The sequence below is a fragment of the Macrosteles quadrilineatus genome, unplaced genomic scaffold, assembly GCF_028750875.1.
Source record: "Macrosteles quadrilineatus isolate MER2022 unplaced genomic scaffold, UCM_ALF_1.0 Scaffold_3__2_contigs__length_128488019, whole genome shotgun sequence".
Lineage (NCBI taxonomy): Eukaryota > Metazoa > Arthropoda > Insecta > Hemiptera > Cicadellidae > Macrosteles > Macrosteles quadrilineatus.
In genome coordinates this window covers 41,759,287-41,784,175 of record NW_026542596.1, presented here as the reverse complement: position 1 = coordinate 41,784,175, position 24,889 = coordinate 41,759,287, and the positions used below count along the sequence as shown (strand labels likewise).

General features: G+C 34.2%; 1 protein-coding gene across 1 annotated transcript; it reads left to right on the top strand.

Annotated features, from left to right (window-relative positions):
• Positions 1-8,600: 8,600 nt before the first annotated feature.
• On the top strand, positions 8,601-23,935 carry LOC128988602 (trypsin-1-like). Its single transcript, XM_054410024.1, has 7 exons — positions 8,601-8,725; positions 11,252-11,315; positions 12,078-12,240; positions 15,092-15,297; positions 19,833-20,038; positions 21,471-21,528; positions 23,433-23,935. The coding sequence occupies exons 1-7, from the start codon at positions 8,645-8,647 to the stop codon at positions 23,603-23,605; spliced, it is 951 nt and encodes a 316-aa protein (XP_054265999.1). The 5' UTR covers positions 8,601-8,644; the 3' UTR covers positions 23,606-23,935.
• The last annotated feature ends 954 nt before the right edge of the window (positions 23,936-24,889 follow it).

The following is a 24,889-nucleotide window of genomic DNA, read 5'->3' as shown; positions in this document are numbered from 1 at the left end:
TTGCCTATAAAACTTACAAACTCTTTATCTAGAAGTAAAGAAAATAATTTTACCACCCTAGGTAGAAAAATTAAGTTTTGTTTGAAATAGTAATTTGTGCAACTAGTGAGCAAAGCAAACAATTGCCTCGCTCGAGAGAAACACTTACCCCATAAAAAATTATTTGAGCCAATTTCGAAATATGTTTAGAAATATTTATAATTTAGCTGTTCTTGGTTATATCTCTTTGTTTCATATGGTTTCTCGAGTGAGGCGATTGCACTTTGCACTCGAGTTGCACATTATATTTTCCCTACAGTTACCATAAACAAATAAATTGGTAAAGAAACGTACCTTCACGTTGCAAATCTGGAGTGAGACAAAGTAGTTAGAGTGAGACAATGTTAACATTGTCTCACTGATGAGCGAATTGGCCACTTTTCTTTCTCGAATCAGTGAGAGAACATGTACATTGTTAGGTAACTGTAGGAAGAATAAATTATATATGTGTAACTAAATCATTATTCTCTTTCGTGCCCTATGTCCGTTGCGAAACACGGGTATAGCAGCTCGTAATATAGTCGTTTTTAATTAACCTCTCATTTTATTACTAGTAAATATAACAAAACTATAGACTGGTTACCAACCCTTGTCAACATCAAAGTTTAGCCAATTCACCAAGATCATATAGTAAACAACGAAGTCTAATCAAACTATCCGCATAGTGTGAAATACCACGTTGTTGACAGAACTTTAGCTAATCGACCAAAATAGCGTAAGGTAAACTTACTAAAATTAGTTTTCCAACCAAGTAAATTATATCATTGTAAGCCAAAAAGATAAATAATAATTTACCAAAGAGGTATAAAATGAATAAAAGTTACCCAATGGGGGTTAATTAATTATTGGTCTACCTAGATATAGTAATCATATCGTTCTAAGAAAATATTAGTCAATTTATAAAGGGAGTGTACTGTAAAGTTAAAATGTTGTTAGAACTAATTTTACCTAATCTAAGGATAATTACTAAATTTGAGATATTTTATAGTTATCGTTAAAAATTTAAGAGTAAAATTGATATTACATTATAATGTTACGAATTTTCCCCCTCAATTGGGGTAGCGGATTTTTATCCCCCTGGAATTTTACCCCCTGGGCAAACGTGACGTTACAAACCAGGGGTAAAATTCCGGCCGTGAACTTTTGAGTTTCGCGACATCAGCTCGATGGATTTAACGCAGAATTAAACATATATTTTCACGGTTTTGAATTTAATCAGAAAACGTCAAATTATAAAAACCTAGAATGTACGGCCCGGATTTTTACCCTCGGAATTTTACCCCCGGAATTTCACCCCCCGGATTTATACCCCTTGGAATTTCACCTCCTGGCCAGATATATAAATTAGTGAGAAAATTATTAATTACCTTCATTCAGTTTTAATTTAATAGTAATTTAGTAGTTTATTATTATGTAGCCGATCTTAATTTATTTGTAACATTAACTAATCGAACAGGTTTTTAATTTTAATTTTGAGATTCGAGTATCAGGATTCGATCTTTGAAGCCAACTGTTGGTTAAAATGATCAAAATAAAACAGCGAAATCTTTTTACTTAGTTGAGATTACAAGATAAATAAATAAAGTTAGGCTACTAAACAATTAATTATAAACAGAAATAAGACAATCAATCATTCAATTTCTAAAATCGGCCAGGGGTTAAAATTCTGGGGTAAAGATACGGGGGTAAAATTCCGGGAGGTAAAAATCCGGGGGTAAAAATTCCGGGGGTAAAAATCCGGCCCGTACGTCTTCAGTTGTCTAAACGCTACTTATATGGACAGGGGGTAAAACTCCGGTTTTTATCGCTAATCTAATTAATCACGCTCTGACTATTTTCATTAGACTTCCAAATCCGCGGGGGTAAAATTCCGGCCGCGAACAAACTTTTGGCCACTCAGATTACTACGTCATAGTGACGTCAGCTTTGCCCAGGGGGTAAAATTCCAGGGGAATAAAATTCCGGCGACCCCCTCAATTTATTTGCAATATAGATTTTAAATTGACTAATTCATACGCCACTCCGTTTCAAAATACTTTGAGGCGTATACTGTATTATAACACTTCCCAAGGAGATTTGTTTTATTCCCGAGAGATTTTTTGGGTCGACAATGTATTCTTCCTGGTGCCAGAATCCTGGCCTGTTATAGGGTGGCGATTGCCATTGCTGCCACTCTGCACTGGATGATCCCAGGAGCCTTTTGACTGTTTATTTAGAACTACACTAAATCCGACGTGTAGATTTTGCCAAGTTTTAAACTCTGAGTTACTGATAGACCTTTCCTGGCGGGTAACGGTCATCGTATGTGAAAACAAATTTTAATGGCGTTGAATCTTGGATTCCGCCTTTTGAAGGGACGACATTAGGCCTATTTTGTTCTCCTATTTCATATTTAGTTTTTAAGAAACAAGGTAAAATAAAATGTATCTAGACTATTTCACACAACTTAAACTAACAAAATAAAAAAAGGCACCGTAAAACATCATCAGGGTAAGAAACTAGTTGATGACTTAAAACAAATACTAAAAAGATATTAGATTTTTTTTTAGACCTACACAAGGATACGTATTTTAAGGCAAAAATGAGTGAATAAAGTGGTAACAGCTTTGCTACAACGATCAGCTGATTCTTCGCCAAGAATTATCAAGAACAGCTGGGTCCAATCGAACCATGAGTAAGCTACACAGCTACACCCGTCGATATTTATACATCATCGTTGTCTACACCATCATCCAATACAAAGTCACAACGTCGAACCGCACGGTATATTGCCATAGCAATAACAAACATGTAAACATAAGCATTAGGCATACCCATTAGGAATTAAAGCAAACCTGTTAAAGAAGGCCGGAATCGCGGCGTTGCCACTTTTATCGCACCGCGGCCTTTACAGGAGACATGGGCTACACGATTATTTTCAAACGCCGACGCTCTGTTAGTTAGTGGGTCTATATCCACTGGTCTATGAATTTACAGTAAATTGTGTAATACAATGACCGTCCAATGACAAATCTAGAGGAGGAAACTGTGATTCACTCACATGCCTAGTGAAATAATAGTATTCATGACTGCGTCTACTGTGTGTGTGTGTGACTCGCTGCACGTAGGCCTCATTGTATGTTAGCGATTTTTGTTTACAACGTTGGCATGACTGTTTTGGTCATGAACCTTTCTGTTTTCCCTATTTCAGTTAATGGCTCTATGATCACAAATCGGGATACAGTATTATCATAACTTATAGAAAGCAACTTGGTCTTTTAATATAGTTGGCGCCGGTAACATTTTGTCCTAAATTAAAATTCAGGGGTCTTAAATTTTTTGATAGGTTCAGGCATTATTGTTATGTTTGTGTTGTAAAAAGTAACTGTAATTTATTTTGTTATTTTCCTTCAAGTTGAACTCTTTTTAACCCTATTTTAAAATTCAATACAATCTCGTTTTGCAAAAGACTATCTTAAAGATTTTTAGTCATGAAACTTTATGTTTAGATTTTTTCAACTATAACGCATTAGTGTGCATACGAATAAAGAGTTATGAAAGAGTTTGAAGTTAGGTCTGTCAACGTCCTAAGGTTACTTGATATAAGTTTCTTTTTGTCATATTTCATGGTTAATCATATCAGTAATTAAAGTTATTTTTTATTTTAATTGTATTAAAGTGTGGTATAGGACATAACTCCTTTATATTTTCCTGTTTTAGTTAACCATCCATATAATTACAGCATATATAAAGTACAAAACTAGCAATATTATCGCCCTAAACACTATACGCAACAAGTTTGTAATTTTATTGGAGCGATAAGCTAAATCTTGGTGAAAATATGTTGATTTGACTAATTACATTATTGTTATAAACTTTTTATTTTGAATTTGATAATCATATCTCAACATTTTATCATGTAGAAGGGAATCAATATTTTTGAATATGCAGGGTTGCGCTATGGTTAACAATGCATGATTGACATGATGTACGAATTTGGATCAAAATTCAATGAGTCATACGAATCAAAGTGTTAATATGAACAGTGATGTGAGCGTTTGGGCAGCGCATTGTAAATTTTAACAACTGGGTAGCTGAGTTGTTAGTGCTCACCTAACAATCAGTAGGTCGCCGGTTCGATCCTGGGAAAAGTCATTAGCTTTTTGATGGTTCGAAACTGGACCCAGTTGTATCCGATCATTGGGCTTTTAATAAACGATCCTGCCTATCGGCACAGCTGATCTTAGTCAGTAACAAAGCTACACAGACCATCTTACTCGATGCACTCATCCTTTACTCATATTTGGGTTAAAATACGCACATAGTCCCTATCTCAATGATTGATGATAATAGCTTATTTTGAAAGTTTTAATTTTAACTGCCATTCATTAGTCAAAAAGAAAAAAAGAGAAAAAAAAACATTAATATATTATATTTGACATAAAATAATAAAATTGTACACCAATCAAATGAACTAGCTGTTTAAGTTGTGATTCATTGTAAAAATAATATTAAAATGATCCAGTTTCAGTAAGTTTTTCAAACCGTTGCATTAACTTAAATATAAAATGCATGTTCAATAACAGCAGGAATTTAAGTGGAAGTCCAGCCATGCCCTGATAAACGTGACAGTATTTCTCTAGATTTAGGCCAATATTTTCTTAATTAAGTCTTAGTTAAGTCAATAATTCTTAAGTTAATTCGTTCTAGTCTTCATATTTTTATTTTTTATTTTTTGCAGTATTAGTCATATCAATTCAAGACAGAATAGACACATGTTTTGCTTTAAACAGCTTTCGTTAGGTATCTAAATCCGTTCGTCTTTGAATATATGCTAAGTATTAGGTATTATGTAAACATGTTGAGTTGTTTTACAGGTTATATTGTATTTCCTTAGTCTTCTTATGAGAATTTGTTTCTTGCAACCATACAAAATATTTTACAACGAAAACACAGATAAAAGGGCTTGGTTTAAAATCAGAAGATCGAATATAAAATAAATAGCTTACTAAAAATTATTGAGGAAATTATAGCTCTTAAACCCTAATCTTAATATCAGTTCTGAACTGATAATATCAGGGTAAAGGTTGGTTGAGATACTCAGATTATCATAACAAAATTCTTCCACCTGTTATTAGTTGTGCACTTTAAGGTTGTGAAATAAATACATAAATCACTTACATTATGACCATTTCATTGAATCGATTAACTTCTTATAATCATAAGATTCATTGCGGGAGATTTTGCTTGGACATTTTCACATTTTAGCCTTTTTTTAATGGTAAAAGGTTGATAAGTTAAATTTAAAATAAATAAAATTGCTTAGCATAAGTTAGTGTATTTTGAACCATTGACTATACACGTTGAACACAGTTCAGTACGCATTCGAAATGTAATCATAATCAACCCTTGTATTAACTTTTTTAAACTCGTTGTCTTTTATGATGTTAATATAAATATTAATTTCCAGATGTTTAATTACTCGTATACAGTATCAAGATAGTTAATATTTACATTCTGCATGCTGCTTTCAATAAAAACAGTTCCACTATTTTTTCAATCTGTTATTATTTTGTTCTTACATATAATACAGTCTATTTAAATTTAACACACACAATATATGTATTTAATTTCGAGTTTATTCGTAATTAACATAGTTGTAGTAATAATGCTGATTTTCAAGCGTGTAGCTTGGATTTACTGTACTTTAGTTTGTTATGAGAGAATCACAAACAGACAGATAACTATTTACATATATATGTATCACTGGTTCAAATTTCACAAAATGGGGCCAGAACTTTTAGGACACTCTTAATCGCATTTTCTCTTTTGTAATTATATGCAAACACGATTTAAACAATTGGAGAAACAAAATTCAGCAATATTTAATTTTTAATCAAAATGCTCAATTGAGGTATGATTCGTTGGTAAATTGTCTGGTTCCACGATCATTTTTCGGTTGTTTTATACACGACTCGTCAAAACACACTCACACACTATTGTTCTAGATAAAAAGCAGACATCTCGAAAGCAGAAAAACGCGTCTCTTCCCCGAGACTTTTGAGACTCTTTTGACCCACTATCTCAAACAATTGACTTTCGGATACCACTTAACATCCAACTTCATATGCTAGATATAAATCAGCCAGAAAAAGTGAGCGAAGCCAACAAGAAATTATCCATCCCCAATAAGCCACGCGCAATTTATCGACATAGATCACAATGACCCACATAAAACATCCTACATCATAATTAGGCCACCAGGTTTGTGGGGTTTATGTTTATGACTCCTGAACTGACCTTGACCGAATACCACCGCCATGATAACAGATTACAAGGTCACTGATAAGCCGGTGTACGCCCCTAGCACGGATATGCGTTTATAGCTGCTGTTATCATATGTTTGCCGACCTTCAGGTAATTGTAATTTGGAATTTAGGAGTGTTACTTATCAGATAATTCTCTAATGGATCAGTAAATTCAGCTAGTCTTATCAAAGTAGTTTTGTGATTTATAACCAATTAAAAATTGTATGATGTGAAATACTTCCCTCTCGTTCAAATGTTGATACATTTTAATACTGACAAGTTTTTTTTTTTGTAAAGAATAATGGCAAAATCAAATGTATTTCGATAGTTTAAATTTATGGTAAAGACTCTTAAATAAAATCTGAAATAATGAATTGAAGAATAACAATTTCATATACAGCATCCTAAAAGGTCAGTGACATTTTGATGTGTTGAAACTGGATTAAGTTTTAACTGATTATTGTGATTTTAATAAAAGAATAAACAGCTAATCTTAGTCGGCTACAAATCTACAAAGATTACATCAATCCACCCTTCTATTGACCTTTGGATACTGTGGTAAGTAGACATACCATCTATGTAGACCAGCTGATGCAATTTTTTTCCCTAAAAGAACATACCGTTGTTGGGACTTAGGCAATCACATAATGCACTATAGTTAAACTTCATATTTTCTCCCTTAAGTTTTGTAACTGATATATACAAATGAATAAATGATTCATCAGGTTTTAATGTCATGTATCATACTTATTTCTTATCCCACGTTGATAATTTTAACATATGATTAAAGAACATGTTTTCAATGTTTATAATCAGTTGTTCAATACTCACTCTTGCCATCTTTTTGGGTTTGCTTACATCTAGTTCAACATTATTACATACATGAGAAAACCTGTTGTGTATTTTAATTATGACTCTAGTTTATCATTGTTGTCTGCAGCGTGTGTTACAGAGGTGTTTTTATTCTCTAGGGCTGAAATAAGAACAAAGTGTATACCGCCAATGCCCCAAAATCTGCAGAGCTACGTGAATGCATTTGCATCACTATAGATTCAACCATTCAACCAGCCTTTCAATATTAGCCGGTGTATTGTTCCATGGGTAATGGATGGCACATTGAGCACTTGTAGGGGTGGCTATAGACCAGTCGACCAGTGACATCAAACTACGGCCTATAAATACCGGTGGGGACAAAGCACTGCCAAAGATGGCAATCTTGACGCCCCAAGACAACTACTGATGACAAGTGACGACCATTGACGACCACTGACGACCAGTGGCAATCATTGACGACCAGTGGCAATCATTGACGACCAGTGTCAATCATTGACGACCAGTGGCAATCATTGACGACCAGTGGCAATCATTGACGACTACTGACGACCACTGACGACCACTGACGACCACTGACGACCAGTGGCAATCATTGACGACCACTGACGACCAGTGGCGATCATTGACGACCACTGACGACCAGTGGCAATCATTGACGACCAGTGGCAATCATTGACGACTACTGACGACCACTGACGACCACTGACGACCACTGACGACCACTGACGACCAGTGGCAATCATTGGCGACCAGTGGCAATCATTGACGACTACTGACGACCAGTGGCAATCATTGACGACCAGTGGCAATCATTGACGACCAGTGGCAATCATTGACGACTACTGACGACCACTGACGACCACTGACGACCACTGCCGACCAGTGGCAATCATTGACGACCACTGATGACCAGTGGCGATCATTGACGACCACTGACGACCAGTGGCAATCATTGACGACCACTGACGACCAGTGGCGATCATTGACGACCACTGACGACCATTGACGACCATTGACGACCATTGACGACCACTGACGACCACTGACGACCACTGACGACCACTGACGACCACTGACGACCACTGACGACCACTGACGACCACTGACGACCACTGACGACCACTGACGACCACTGATGACCACTGACGACCACTGACGACCACTGACGACCAGTGGCAATCATTGACGACCACTGACGACCAGTGGCGATCATTGACGACCACTGTTGACCAACTACAATATTGACTAGCCTTTACCAGGAAAGACCTAGCTATCACTTGCAACTACTAAATGATGACAAGTGACGACCAAAGGTGGGGGCACGTCGCATGTTGGTGCATCTGCAATGCTAATGGTGACGGAGTTGCAACACGGGGACGGGTGTACACTCCGACCCATATAGACAAGGCTGGTCCAAGGTTTGGTGTGGCGTCGTTTATATATCACCGCGCCGCGACGTCAACGTTTGTGTCTCCGGCGTCGCCATGCTTGTCACCTCCACAACCTCTGGTCATCTCGGCCTCCTCGGCGTCCTCTCGGTGCTGGGGCATCTCCTGGCAGTGCAGGTGTGTTAGTGGAGGGATAGTGGCGAGATGTGTTTAGTGTGGTTTTGTAGTTGATGTTACTAAATGAGGGGGTAAACAATTAATTAGTGATAGTGTTGTAGAATACTTATGTTTTATACAAGTGTTGGCATTATTTTTGCTTGATTTAAATCACAAAACTTTGTAGTTAGTACGTATAATATTGTTGATATTGTTCAAAGATTCATCTCACTGCTGAAAATATTTTCCTCTAATTTTGTCACACATATATTATATTAATATCCATTATATATCAATGTAACTACCGAAGTCATGTTTCCCAAAGTTTACAGGAGTATCCGGGGTTGGGTTTGTTTTGATAATTTTGGAACTTGTACAATATTTTAATAATTTCAGTTTGGAATATTGTTGATCTTAATTTAATTAAATATTGTGAGAATGTATGAGAAAAATTTTTTTATTTGTCAGTTTGATCATTAAAATTAATGTTTGTACTGAAATAGGTTCCTTTAATGTTTCAAATATTCTTTTGAACTCTTTTATACAAGCATGGCAGATTATCGGTGACAGTGAAACACATAGTGTAAACACATCACTTACACCAACATAATATGTTTAACAAAGTCTATCTGAAGAACATTCTTTATAATTGAAACTGATTCTTTACCTACAGTTCATTAACAATTTTGTATTTTTAAGAAAATTGTTTCAAATCATTATCTTTATCCATCTACTACATGTTTCAAACATAAGTAAGTTTATAGTAATAACTAAACGCATGCTTTATTCAAACATCTCTATGAAAACAAAACCAACCGCAGTAGGAAGCTTCAAAGCTTTTACTTTTCACTTACAAGGCTTGTAAATGTCAGTGATCAAAAACCTCACTAATCCGAGATGGCACTTGTCACTACAATCGTGTTCCGATCGGACGGGTTGTGTAATTGCTGTATGAAGTGGCAGGGAAGCTGCATACAATTGTAAAACCAGGATAATACATAATCTTTGTTGTGGTGTACAGTTTTAACTTAGCGTAGAGATAAGTGCATTTTAAATTTAAGACAATCTTTATTCATTATTACAATATACAATTTTAGTAAATTGGTGACCAAGGCACAATGTCGTGGGTTCACGTCCACGAATTTTATCAGAATAGTTTATTCGTGTACACCGGCTCACCCCTTGCTGCATAGCTAAGACTTATTTATGTACAAGGGGAAATTACACGTAAAAGACCATTTAACTTAAAAAAAGAAATATGGTGAAAAATCACCAAGCTGTTACTTTAATTATCCGTCCTGACTAATGAAACAGCTGGTCTTATTGACAAAGATACACAAGGCTCACTTTATTCCGCACACATATTTGGGTTGAAATACGCACGTTCCCATCTCAATCGGTAGTATATAATACGGATTTTAATGTAGTAGTATTGCCTATTAGAGTCTGAATCACCTTATGTATCATTTACATTTATCAGCCAAAGACTCCTGCAATCAGTAATGAATATTTGATACCATATTCGGGAAAATGTTCCCAAAACATAAGTAGGTATCTGATTAATTGGTTTTTTTTCGATCTAATAGTTAGCTGGCCAATAATAAGTGAGAAATCACCTTTGCAACAAGATGAACCCTTAACAAATTCCTATAGATGTATATTAAAACGAGAAATGAACATAACAATTTGCACTACTGGTTTTGCCTTTAGAGTGCGGAACCTATGTCTTTTTTCGCGATATATATAGCTTATTAGCTAAATCTCAGTCATAAAGCTACATCTGACGGTTTGGGACCCATCAAATGCTATACAGTAGGTCTTTCTATTTTTTATCTGAAAAACAAACAATGTTTCTAGTGTTTAAGAACTCTTTCCTCTTAAATGTATCCGATTATTTATTGGAGTTTTATAGTGGCTCCGACGACTACTAGCTAAAGGTCAAAACCTTTACCTCTGTTATCCTTGGTAAACATATGCCAGGTAATGATTGTTCATGATGCGAATGTTACAATAGGAAAGCAAATCAGAGGCAAAGTATACTTCCTCATGTATATTAGCCATCGAGACAGTTCTTCGATGGAGAAAAGTGTTCAGACTTTCCTACTACCTCACTTTAACAACTTGAAAATGAAGTCAAACCATTGACAATTGGATACTGATGTAGACATCCCATCTATATGGAACAGCTGTCGCCAATTTTTTATTTAAAAAACATAGTTATATCATCAATCTCTATAATAGAGATCGATGAGTTATCTGAGCCAGTCATAATGCACTAGAGTCTAAAATCATATTTCTAGTTTCTGCCTTATTGCTACCAAGTTGATGGGTCATAACAGTTGCTATACTGTAGCTCACCATAAATTGTTCCATTAATTTGACTTTGTTAAAATGTCCGTGTATTTGGGAGAAATTAGTAATTTTGATCAGTGCAATCCGTCGGTGGCTCACAACAACTACGACGATTTTGATTTAAAAAACTAAGTTGTACAAGTATAATTTGATTTTTTTTGTGTGTTTATATTAATGGAAGTTTTCAATTTCTAGGTCATACCCCCTCAACCTGTGACCGATATACAAGATAATGTTGTCAACAATTCTTGTGACTGTGGTGAGTAGTGCCAAATATAACTTCTTATACCAGCTTATCTATTGTGTAAAATCATTAGAAAACTACATTTTACTGGCATTTTAAAAACGCAAAAGATATTTTCTTTAAGATTATTGCAGGTTTATGAACAACGGAAAAAATATTTAAGTACCTAGGCCCGGACCGATTTACTTTTTCTTTTGATATCCACCAGAGGCCGAAAACACCACCCATTTAAGTTATTATACATAGTTTCATTTTTGTGTTGTCTCAATTCACTTACCATATAATAAGAGGCTAATTTACCTTAATTTCATCTTGTGACTCCTTTCCTCTAGGGTGTATTACGATCGCTTAAGCGACTATGTCTCCTTCTTCAGATCCTCGACAAGAATATCAATTAGTTTTCCCTCATATCGAGGTCGTCAAAACATTTAACAAGAAACCACGAACGAACATTGTTGAAACGGTACATTAAAGTTTCGACTACAACTGTAGGCCACTGAAAATTGACATTTCAATAAAAGCACACTTTATCACCATCCCTGTATCAGCAAACCTGCGTACTCATGTGCCTGAATGTTATTTGAGTAGGGAATAAATCAGCCAAGTTCAAGGGAACCTTTTAAAGAAAATCCTACGAAGTAAATGGATAGTCATTTTTCAGTCCAAAGATTTTCTGTGGCGGGGCATTTTGTATTTCTGATCGTAGAGATTATATTGTGTGGTATATTATTTGCTTGCATAACAGTTTATGTTTAATGTCCATTGGCTTGTGTTTAGTGTGTGGGCAGTACGGCCGCAAGATGAGGATAGTCGGGGGAGAGGAGGCCGAATCTCACGAGTTTCCCTGGATAGTTCTGTTGTCTTATAGAGACAAGTTCTACTGCGGAGGAACTCTGATTACGTCTAAACATGTCCTGACAGCAGCACACTGCACACAACAGTGAGTAACAGTGTACTTCTATTTTAGAAAAATAATTAAGCCACGTCAATTATGTTTAAACGTTAATAAGTGGACCTATAGTATTTTACGTCATAATGCAGCAAGAACGGATGTTTTCAATACATGCGTTGTATGTCTAAAGTATCTCTATTTCTCCCTATGAAGCTAAAATCCCTAGGAAGTAAAAATCTGATGGAGTTGGTGACGTCATTACATTATGCTAACTTCGATACAACGGTGATGCAATTAGGTTTATCGATGGTTTTAAATGATTTTGTAGTCCATTGTTGCATTGTTGTCGACTGGAAAGTGTTTACCTTAAATGTAAGAATATGAATGAAACTGAGAAACAGTTTATTGCACCGAAAGCCTAGAAACTAAAAAAGAAAACTATTGACATATCGTGAAGATAAACACGAATACAATAATAATACATGAAATGATGCAATAGGCCTAGATTAGCAAGCAGCCGTTTGTTCACAGAATCAAAATTGATAAAAACTTGGGAGTCCTTTTAAAAGGTTATGTAATTTAATTAGCGGAATTGTGCAATATGACTAAAAATGTAGGTAATCAAACGAGAAATCGTGTCTTTCAAACCCCCGCGAATTTTAAACTTGAGCTCATGCCAAAAAGAGCTATTTACGCCCATGATGAAATATACTATTATTTTTACACTAAACCTTGCCAATCAACTACTGATACCTCAACCTAGTCAGAGAAGACCAAAGAAATATTGTTCAATCGTATTTGATGAGATTATGAAATAAAACAGCTGTTCCAATATAGGCCGATTCGTGTTCTCGTATTTATTTGGCATCGTTCTTTATTTTTGTTTCTTTCTGATATTAGAACAGAAACGGTATGGATCATAAACATAAACAAATTACGTTATTGGGTCCGAATCGTATACTTATAAATAACATTGACATATGGATGAACGCTTTTCGACAGTTCTCTTTAAATAATTGTACAAAAATATGTTTAATTTCGGGCCAGTGACGTTATTTGTTTGTGTTTATTGTCCAATACGTTTCTGTTCTGGTATCCGTGTGCCTTTCTACATCATGAACGCAATATCATGAATCGTAAATCATTAGAGCCGTTATTAAAATTGCTTGCTTGTAAATGACATAAATGATTTGATACGGTAACCATTATTGTATGGAAAAGTACTATCAAATGGAATAGAATTATTTAGGACTACCAATAAATTGACAAGAAAAGATTTAAGGCATTGTTTTGATTTAAGTCCAACCAGTTTGGATTTGTAAGTTAAAGTTTTATGAATATTAGTATTCCTTGTACATTTTTTCATTGCAGTACAAATATATGTATTTTTTTCACTATAGTAAAACAGTATATTTTAAAAATACATCAAGCTCCCCATCTTCCTCAGTTATTTTTCTTACGCTAACAACTTTGATGAATCAAGCTAAAATCCCATTGAATTGTGTTTTTACTTTTACAGAATAATGTTGTTGTAATAAATATTTTAAAATAAACTATTGCGTCAAAACATTTCTTCAATAGGGTACATGAATCTATATGATAAACCTGAAGCTAAGCAAATGTTTCACACGTGCGGTACAGTGTTCAATATTGAACTCTAAGCGCATTAACCGCAAAGTTCTTGTTCATGCGGTTTGTTCCCCATACTCCCTGAAACAGAAAGATCGTTCAATGCGCAACAACGCACGCTGAACAATAGTTGCTCTGTCACCGGCAGTCAGTTGATCAGCTGATGTTTGTAATTACATTGTTACCGAACTAATCAGCTGTTCATTCGTCTCTCATTATTGAATCCATCAACACTTTGCCTTATAACTTGGATTTGTTTGCAACTTCGCGCCAGAGCTAACTTTCGATCTGGTTTAACAAATTGATTTTCTCTTGTGTAGGTTGATGATATACATTTCTGTTATACATAATCATTATTAATTATTATTTTGCAAAGCTGAAAATGGTTATTTTTACTTGGTGTTAAGAGGACTTCTAAAACTACTTAATAATAATTAGTTTTAGAAGTTATCTTTTATTTGTTATAACCTTCAAGATAACACAGTCAACCCTATTCTATATCAACTAAAATTGATGGACTTATGTTTATTATGTTTATTATTTATGTTTAATAGCTACTTTTTGTTGATCTTTAATCATAACCAAATATAAAACTCCCTACATTTATCCCTCACTCATTCTTATTTCCTACTTGAGTTACAGTTAATTTTTGCAGCGTATCCTTCTGATGAAAATTAAAATAACCAAATTTGTATTGACTTAGTATGGGGTTGATTCCATTTGCGAAATACCCACACAACTTTGAGAGAAATGGATTTATTTTCTATAGTACATAAAACATATCAATACATGCATTTTTATTCTTGAGAAATTTAAAATTATCACTTTTACAAGTATTATAAAGCAGTTATAATTTAATTGTTTTATTCTAGCATAATATTAAAAACATTTATGTGCCTGCTGTAGCACAGGAAAAATAAAGTTTGAGAATACATCAAATACACATTGGTAAGGAATACTGTTGTACAAAAAGGTTGGTGAGATAACTTAAATCCTGCTAAGAACTAAGCCAAATGATTGTTTTTACATCAATATTTAAGATGTATTTTCTATTTGAAGTTGGCGTTGCTTGAAAAGTTTGTTATCCAAGTATTAAGATTAATGCCGGAAAGTTATTACTTTACTTTTGGTAATCACAGATTTATTGTACAGCAAAGTTGAAATGCCGTGATATGTTTGGCTCCAGATGAAAAGTAAACAATTAAAACAAGAAATAACACTGCTTTAAACTGGAAATATTTAGATGTTTTTCACAGGAAGTTTATTACAGGATAAGGAAGGAGCACGTGAAGGTGACCGTAGGAGAACACAACAGATCCGACAACGACACAGCACAGATTCGTCGTGTTGTCAAGATGACTCCTCACAAGCAGTTCTCATTGGCCACCTTCAACCACGACATAGCTGTGCTGGAGTTGGACAAACCAGTGACTTTCAGTGACAATGCCATCAAACCGGCGTGTCTGCCACTTACAGGTGAATTAGTGAACTATGGGTCGTAGCTTGATAGGTCAACTTTGGATAGTAACAAGCCCACATCAGCAATCATGTTTGCAGTAATGTGCCTCTGTTTTTCTACGAATAATATGATAGAATTGTAAAATGAGTCCCCTTTATAGCACAATGTTTATCACATCAGAATAGTCGGACAATTTTAAGCATGTTAAAAACAAATTGAAATAAGTCAATAAGTATTTTGCTTTGAAAAATTATTTCCCCACAAAAATGTAGGCCTTATGCAAGGTTACCCTTTTATTAGCAATGCTGGATAATTCTTTAGAAGGACTTTCCCTATTTCAATGTTAATGTATGTATTGTAGGGCTCTTAATTTAATTTATGAATGATCATGATATGATAATATTAAACCAGTTACTTTCAATGACATAAATGTAGGACCATAAAATTATTTGTTCAACAACACATTTCCTTTGAGGTTCCTTTGATCACCGTTCAATCTAGTTTTGGACTAAATCTATTAAGGAACGCGGCAGCGTTCCGCCCCGCCAAGTCCCCCAGCGGTACACAGCTGCTGCAGTGTATATATACATGACGTGACAAAGTGGCTTTTTTACTCGTCTATAGCTCTGAAGAAACAAAAGCTATTAAAATAATTATTCATCTACTGGATAGGGGCACTCATTCTCAACAAAATAAAAAAAAAGAATTTAAAAAACGGTTGTTTGAGCCAGAAAAACTAGTTTGAAAATTCACAAATTTTCCGTGTTCTCCTTCTTCTCCTTGAATGTTGACGGACCTACAGCCCAAACCACTGGCTCAATTTTAATGTTGTAGATGTGCCTTTTGAGGGTCTCAAGTCGGTGCGTTGACCTATTAACCCTTGGCAAGCCCTCTAAGTACGATTTTGGCCCATTTAAATATCATGGGATTAAAATAAAAACAAAAGAAAGACCAGCTGCGATTAAATCCCATTTAATTTAAATGTTAGAGAAATTCATAGGAACAGCTGAAAATTATTTTAAAACTTTTATAAAGTATTTTTTTCAGGTATACCGAATGATTTGAACTACTTACTACGTAAAATTACTTAGAGCAGTGATATTCCCCGATACTTTCCATTGAAAATGCAGTGTGCCGATGGTACACTGGTACAGCAGCTCGTCATTTTTAACAGTTTAATAATACTTATTAAAACATATGTAACCTAGGAACTTGAAACTTAGTACTAGTACTAAGGTTTGTTTTATGTTTTGATACACTAAAACAAATAAAACAATCGGGAAAATCACTCTATGAATGTTAAACAAGCAATTAAAAAGTAATATGTAAATTTAGGATAGATGAGTTTTTCAATATTTGTTTTGTTTATGTTATTTCTAACAAGCTTAATCTGTTTGATTACATTTTTACTTCTCTAATAAGGGCTCAATTTACACTAGTCTTTAGATGTACGGGTTTAATTATCAGAACACTTATGTAACACCAACGCATTTCATGTTGTTCAAGATGACCATTGATGCAATTTGAAACTGAGTTTAAGCCCAGGGGGTTTGTTAAATAGTAATTTTGGTACGTGTGCCAAAAAGTTTTTAATCGGTTTAAAGCAGATAAGACCAAAAATGTAGAATTTAGTTCTACACAAACAATATTATTGAAATTAAATGAGATGTAGTTGTGCCGTGGTCTATATATCTGAGAAAGGAGGATTTTTATTTTAACTGTTAATTTTCAACAAAAATAAATAAAATCTAACAAAAAAACCACTAAGTGGTAACACTTTCCCCGCCAAGTCAGCAATCCAAAAAAGATAATAAATCATTACTTTTTCCGCCAAGAAAAACAATGTAATGTATGTAAGTTTGGCAACTTGGTGGCAGACTTTTGCTCGATCACTAAAAAAAATACCATAAAACTAGTTTCATTGAGCAAGTATCTCTCCCATTAGTACATTGCTAGGTGAGAGCTTATTTTACAAAATTTGACCTTATTTGTGCCACATTTCATAAACTCGTAATAGTGATGGTTTTATATTTACTGATTACCTCGAAATTATTATACTTACTTGGACTAATTAATTAGAGAAGTTGATTTGTGAAATTATCCACGAACGTAACTTCAATGAAAAAACCAAGCAAAAGTCTGCCGCCAAGTTGCCAAACTTACATACATTACATTGTTTTTCTTGGCGGAAAAAGTGATGATTTATTATCTTTTTTGGATTGCTGACTTGGCGGGGAAAGTGTTACCCCTTAGTGGTTTTTTGTTAGATATAATGAATACACCAACACAAAATTTGTCCTTTGAACTCCTCCACCAATTCTTAACCAATTTTGACTATTGACATCTCATTGGAAAGAGCGTGTCGTGTAGATTTGCAAACTGACCTTAAATTTTTGGGTTCTGCCCAGTGGCTTTTTAAGTTCCCATGTTACCATTATGAAGAAAATAATTGTTTAGATTATGATCAGCTGGATCAATATCATCATGGAAAATGTTAGTAACAATCCCAAAGACAATTTAATACTACCATTAATAAAACATACTCCCTAAGCCAATTTTATTGTTAGTTCTGTACGTCCAACTGCTGAGGTCGTGTTTTGTTTACAATTCGTTTCATGCTATTTCAGTGATTTAAAATCTCATTTAACCAAATAAAACTATATAATCATAAACAATAGCTGGTCTCTTAGTTGTATAACCAAATAGTAAAGCACAAATCATGAAAATAACCCTAAAATAATAGAATCAAAATTTCATCTACCCCAGAGAACAGTGTGGACGTAAATGAACTAGACACGAAAAACAAGCTTCAAAATTTATAATGGGATGAGGATTCTAATACTACCATTCACAATTGAATATACAAAGAATATTCTGTGTATGATACTACTGAATTCCTAAGCATTACAACACTGTTATACAGTACACAGTGTTATACTCAGTACTACAATTTACACGACTGGCCAATATAATTTCGTATTATCCACAATTAAGCCTAGTATGTCCAAAACAAAACACATTGCAGTACATGCGGTGACAGAGTACATGGGGTTAACTAAATGGAAATGGTGTGGAGGGAAGTAATACAAGCTTAAACAGGGTTATGTAAAAGTGGTTGCGGCCATATTGGACGGCAAACGGTTGGCTAGTACATCAGTTCACATGACTGGCTCACTTCAAAGGGTCGTGTAATATTTCTCCGTCTGCCATAATAACAGATTGTCAGCGGCATCGACAGGGCTAGGTCCTCACACACCCTCATTGTCAGCTGATTCCTTTATGAATTTAATCGGCTGAAAAATATCTCCTCGGTCAACCCTATCAAAGCGAATCGAATGTGGTAATTTGTGAATGAGCCAATATTGTTTTAAACCTCAACATGGTTTGGATTGCGGATCAATTTAGTTGTAAAAGTTTTTGGGTGTTGAATTTTACAAAATGGAAGATTTTGGAGTTATGAGTTGAGGTTTTATGCAGTACTAAGATGGTAGGTTAGTGTAGCATATCTTTTTAGAAGTACGGTATTTAAAAAGAAGGAAAAATGTGGAATTCGATGGGATGAGGAATATTTCTTATATTTAAATCTTCAAATCACTACTAATGGAACGTTTCCTTTATTCACAAATATTTCTTCAGAGCATTCTCATACAATTTTTCATTGTTTTTTTTTTGTTTACTCTGTATCATTCTTTTTCCGTTAATAATTATTTTACTTCCAAAGCTGAAACTGAACAAAACTTCTGACAACGTTGAAAATTTAAGTTGTAAAAATGCACCTGCACATTAAATGCAGTTTAAAAGTCTGAAATTCTATCATAGGGATTAATTTAACAAAGTAGTATTTGTTGTGATCGTCATTTGAATACTTTTACAAAACTGAAATGTTACAAATACTTTTTTGATTGTATCATTGACTATAGAATACTGAATTGCATTCATTTCTTAAAAAAAACAAAAAAAAACGGCTAATTTACTTTTAATGTATTCCTCTATAATGCATACTCTTTGAGGTTGTGAAAACCTATAGTCTTAATCACAATAAATTCCTAACGACGCTAAACTGTGTAGATAAAAGACTAAAATGCATATAACCTGATCGTAAATAAGGTAAAGGAAGCAGGGCGTCCAGTTAATCTAAATTGTAAATTGTTTTGCGTAAAAAATACCCTGTATAATACCACGAAGTTACAGTACCCTATAAGTTACAGTAGACTCCATGTTTATCTGAATAGTTATTTCACAAAGTCTCTTTTACATTCCGGTTAGAATTCATATTACCACAGAGAAGCATGGTACGGAGAAAACTTGCTTATGGGACGATCGTGCTTTCAACTCTAGTATGTTGGGACAGAAATATAATGATAAATTGTGACGAGCAAGGAAGAGTGGCGAGCACAGGGCACAGGGTCTTCCTCCACCATAAGCGTTGTAATATGATGGCGAGGGGAGCGATGTTCTACTTTGCCCTAGACACCACTCATTTAATATTTTCTCAATACCATATTTATCTGTTATATTTATGACACAGTAATATGACTCGCTCTTGTACCAGATGAGGAGGACTACATCGGCAGAGCAGCCACTGTCGCGGGATGGGGAAGACTGGCCGAGCGCAAGAAAACCTCCGACTCCCTGCAGAAGGTAGCTGTTCCTATCATCCCCCTGGAGGAGTGCAGAGGTAAAGGCTATCCCAGGACCAAGATTACGGATAACATGATCTGTGCCGGATATCCTGAGGGCAAGAAAGATGCTTGTCAGGTATGAAATTATTTTTTTAGAATTTACAATCAACAATAGAATAGTCTAAGAGATCGTGAAACGTCCAAGATGGTTAGCTTATAGATAATATCATATGAATTTACAGAGGTTTATTGAAATAAATCTATGATCATTGTAAACTACATATGGCACATTTTTGAAAAACTTCTTGGTCAGCATTGTATGCTATATGTTATTAAATTTACAAACACAACTTAAATACTTCAACAACTTTTTCCTAGTCACCTGACAAAGTGGGCTTCCTTGCACTGATTATAGTACATAAAGTTGCTAATTGCTGCATTTACTTACTTTTTGCCTCACACTTTTTTGACAAACGGTTTTTTCCGCACACCAGTATGCCAACCAAACAACACAAAAGAGCATGCTTTTATTATGCACGTAATCTGTGTAAGCTTAGAAAAAGGTTGGCAACACTTTTAAGGATATTACGACTGCGACAGCTGGTGCAGCGTTTCCCAGTTCGTTCAATGTTTGGTTTTAACTTAACGTAAACATATGTTGTACAGTGTTTGAAAGACTAATTATGTATATGATTTATAGTTACTGTAGGAAAAATATAATGTGTAACACGAGTGCAAACTGACTTTGCTGCACACGAGAAATTTTTCCTCGTAAACATTTCTCTCGTGTGCAGCCCACTGCAGCGCCCACTACTTACTCAATAGAAATTTGCCTATCAGTGATGTTTGTTAGAATTTAATTTAATGTGTTAAACTTTCGTTTGAATTATTATTTGGTTCCAAACATATTGATTGTATTACAAATTCACTAATTTGTTCATCATACCCCTTTCAAGGTGGTAAAAGCTCAATACGTAGTTTAAACAAAAATATTTCTGGTAAAAAGGTTTGAAACTTTTTTTACAAAATAACCTCACATGGCAATAATTGCAAGCGTACGCATTCAATTGAAAAGAATATTTTAATATTTAAATATTAAATATGATATTAAGTGTCCTGTTTACTAATTTAAATAATAGTTTCAACAAACTTATTAACACACATAATGTTTTGACTGAGCAAAACTATTAGACAATTCACTAAAATGAGAATAGGCCTACGACTACGTGTGAAAATGCTGTACAGTGAAGTTTATGAAGTTATTACATAAAAAATGTACTTGAGTTGTATGAGGAAGGATCCAATGATTGCCATACGATTAAATACTTCAAAATAAATTAAATAAAGATAAACTAAGTCTTAAGTTTCTACTTAGTTTAAGACTACAACTTTGATGATAAATAATTCTTTATCATTAATTGGCCAAGCAAAGTACTAGTTTGACAATTTAAACGACAGAATATAATGACTAAATAAGATTTAAATTTCTGAATGATTATTCATAGGAAATATGTACAATAGGTAATTTCCAAACCAACTTAATATTAATAAAGGGCTTTTTTCTGCAGGGCGACAGCGGAGGACCTCTCCATGCGTTGGACGCCAACAATGTTACAGAAGTAATTGGTAAGTTTTACTTTTTCTAGAAAACATAGAAAACTTTATCAATCACTCTAGTATTATTAAATAAAACAATACATAAATCCAGCACCACAAATTTTACGCTGGATCCATGTACACATGCACGTATTTCATTTTGTAAAAAAATAAACTCGAACGAGTATCATTGTTTTTCCCTGTTCTATTTTGTATGCGAAATAGAGCTGTCACAAATATCGGACAAAGGATAAAAGCTGTATCTGTAAACTGTTACAAAACCACAATCCGGTTTACACTGGTTTCTACGTCAGCAAACAAAACTATTTTTATTCTAACCCTTTGTGGCGGTCAATGTAAATTTAGACTTGTATAAAATGATTTTAATGTGTAGTTAGTTATCATCGCGAGGCGAAATTCGTAAGTTATCGATTTAAGGAAGGGGTTTGTAATGTGAAATGCTTTACTACGAAAATTGTTAAAAAGGCTCATAGACATTGTAGTAAGTGGCAGTTTTCATTTATACTTAAATTTAATCCCTTACATAAATTCCCAATTTTTATTTCATATCCATCGTGTAGAGCTTAAAAAACAAATTGTTTTGTATTTTAAATTGTTGTTTTATGTCTAACAATCACGGAGAATATTTCCAAAAATGGTATATTTTTTAAATTTATGTTATTCTTAAGAAAATGAACTGAAACTGTTCCCCGCTGTAGCAGCAAACCTAAGTAAACGTTAATCTTAAAATTTATTTAAATGGGAAAAACTTCTGACATGTTAAGGGAAATTTTTTGGTAAATATCGAATAAGGCACACATATAGAAATCGCATTGGTCTGTAGATTCGCTGCGACGGGGATATTAATATGAAACTTAACGTATTTTTTTAGGTTCCTTAGCCATATTAAAATTTTCAGGTTAACTTTAATGTCCATTACGATTTTATAAAAATTTTCCACTTTTACTTAGACTAGGTGATATCTCCCGCGAACTCCTAGCTTCTGAGCCAATTTATTTTACATTTAATCTAGTTCAATGAAATTACTTCATAGTAATCCTGGTCGAAGTGCTATATTTAGTATTAGGCTATATATAATGATATTATTGTCTACCTACATCAGAGGTAGACATTACGTAGTTATAGCAGGATGCATATATCGTTCACAAAACACTGGTCAACTGAAAGCGAGGTCGGCAGTGAGAGAGCGCAGAACTAGACAGGACTTGTTGCTTGACACACCAAGGGTTGTTCTTGATGCTGGTAGAAGGGGTTTTTCTTACTTCGGGCCGGCTCAGTACAATGCACTTCCTTGCAAGCGAAAAGCACTGTCTTACAACAGTTTTAAGAATCACCTAAAGAGTTTGTAACTAATCTTATTTTGTTTCGTAGTTATAAGAGGTTTTATTTAGTTTAAGTCCTGACTTGAGTCAATTTGTAAAACAGTTTTGTAACTGAAATTCGCTCATGAATAAAGACCTTATGTATTTATTTATTTTATTTATATTAAACTGTGAGGATCGCATTATACACAAAGGTACATTGTGTATTTTGTAACTTTTGCAAAAAGCTGATATTATGAGAGGTAAACGTCATTACGTATTAATGTCATATTATGTGGATTCGTATTTAGGAGTAGGCATCGTAACTTGTCATCCTAGGGGTTACCGACAAACACTCAAACTGACATATAGACGTGAGATATCAGATAACAATAAAATCAGAGCGTTGGACCGTTTTCCCTTTAAAACGCTTATGTTTATTTCAAACAAATTACCCTCCCGTAAACCCAATAAAAAAGTCTCGTTTAAGCTTCCTAAAGCTATAAAACGTAAAAAATTAGTAAAAATCTTTGAGACTTCAAGTAATGCACGGACAAAGCTTTGTTTAAGTTGAAATTAATAGAGCATCATCTGAATTCATTATATTTGCAGGTATTGTTTCCTGGGGTAGAGGATGTGCAAGACCAAACTACCCAGGAGTCTACACCAGGGTGGCTAAGTACATGGATTGGATAAATGAACGTTTAGACGGAGAGTGCCGCTGTACCCGGAGACCCGCAAACAGAACCCGGACCCCCAGGGAGGAACAAGTGTGGGACGTCTAGGATACCCAGGAACGTCCGGGAAATTTGCAGGAAATCAAACACTCTGTATGGGATTGGAAAAGTCTGTGAGCACCGAAAATACTCTGTGTGCAAATAGAATATCCTGTGGTAGTTTTAAAAGGTCTTGTGGAAATTTGGAAGATACTGGAGTATGTTAAAAATCCTTGCGGAATTTAAAATTAACATATGGGGAGTTTTTAACATCGGGTGCGACTTTTACGCAAACAGCGGAAAGATGACATAATCCTATGGAATGTTTAAATTGTCTTGTGCAAAACGCTTTCAAACACCCAGAAGTTCAAGAAAACCTAGTATTAAAATAGTATACTTGAAAAAGTACAAATTATTTGTATTTACAATATTAGAGTGTTCATAATATTTACATATTGTTTTTTTAAAGTGATAGCATAAATATATTTTAACTTTTCTTCGTTGAGTCCTTGAGTTATCTGACTCTTAAACGATAAATCTATGTATTGGGGAAATTGTCGTAAGCAAATATTGCTTACTAGCTTTAATTTGAACACCAATGTACAAATATGTGTTAGTCATATAAGTTCAAATACATAAAAAATAATATATCATTACTTTAGTCTTAAGGTATGCAAGACATTTGCTGCAGTACCAATGGTGTTCAATACTGTAGGGTTTTGTTCAATTTATACGATAAAGGGTCACTGCCGAGTTGTCTAGTCTAATTTATACAAAATAGTTTAATGAAATGATCTCAAATAGAAAGTAAGTGAATTATTTTGTATCTCGTTGTATTTAACTTTAAAATGGTTTTTAAATAATTTAACAGTGAATTTCAGTCAATTTAAAAGTATTTATTTTTTTGCCCACCTCTTTTTGAGCTGCACATAGCCCAACTTAATTTTAGCCTGAAAAATACTATTAAAACAAATAGTAGAAACATAAATGCATTTGTAAGGGTTTTCTTTTTGTATCAATAGTATAGATAATTTTTGTATTAGTTTACTTGACTCACATCATACTAAAACTACCGATTTGTTACCTTTGTCACATAGACTTCTTTGTGTTACTGAAGAAGTTATTAGACTTTTTCATAAAAGAAGGGTATGGCATTGAATTCCTCTAAGGATGAACACGTTTTTAATAATAAAAATCTAATTGTTTAAAATCTTTATGTAGCATAATTTACATATGTATGAAAGATATGTATATTCCTGAAAGTAGTGACATGTTAGTTAACTTTATTTACATCTAAAACCTTTATATAGATGTGATGAAAAAATACAAGTAGTTTTTCATGACTTTTTCACT

Bases quoted from the DNA above. Each gene is read 5' to 3' on its own strand.
- LOC128988602 (XM_054410024.1), top strand. From the start codon at position 8,645: ATGCTTGTCACCTCCACAACCTCTGGTCATCTCGGCCTCCTCGGCGTC. The intron at 11,316-12,077 runs GTGAGTAGTGCC...GCTTGTGTTTAG, and splicing joins CAACAATTCTTGTGACTGTG to TGTGTGGGCAGTACGGCCGC. The intron at 20,039-21,470 runs GTATGAAATTAT...TTTTTTCTGCAG, and splicing joins GCAAGAAAGATGCTTGTCAG to GGCGACAGCGGAGGACCTCT.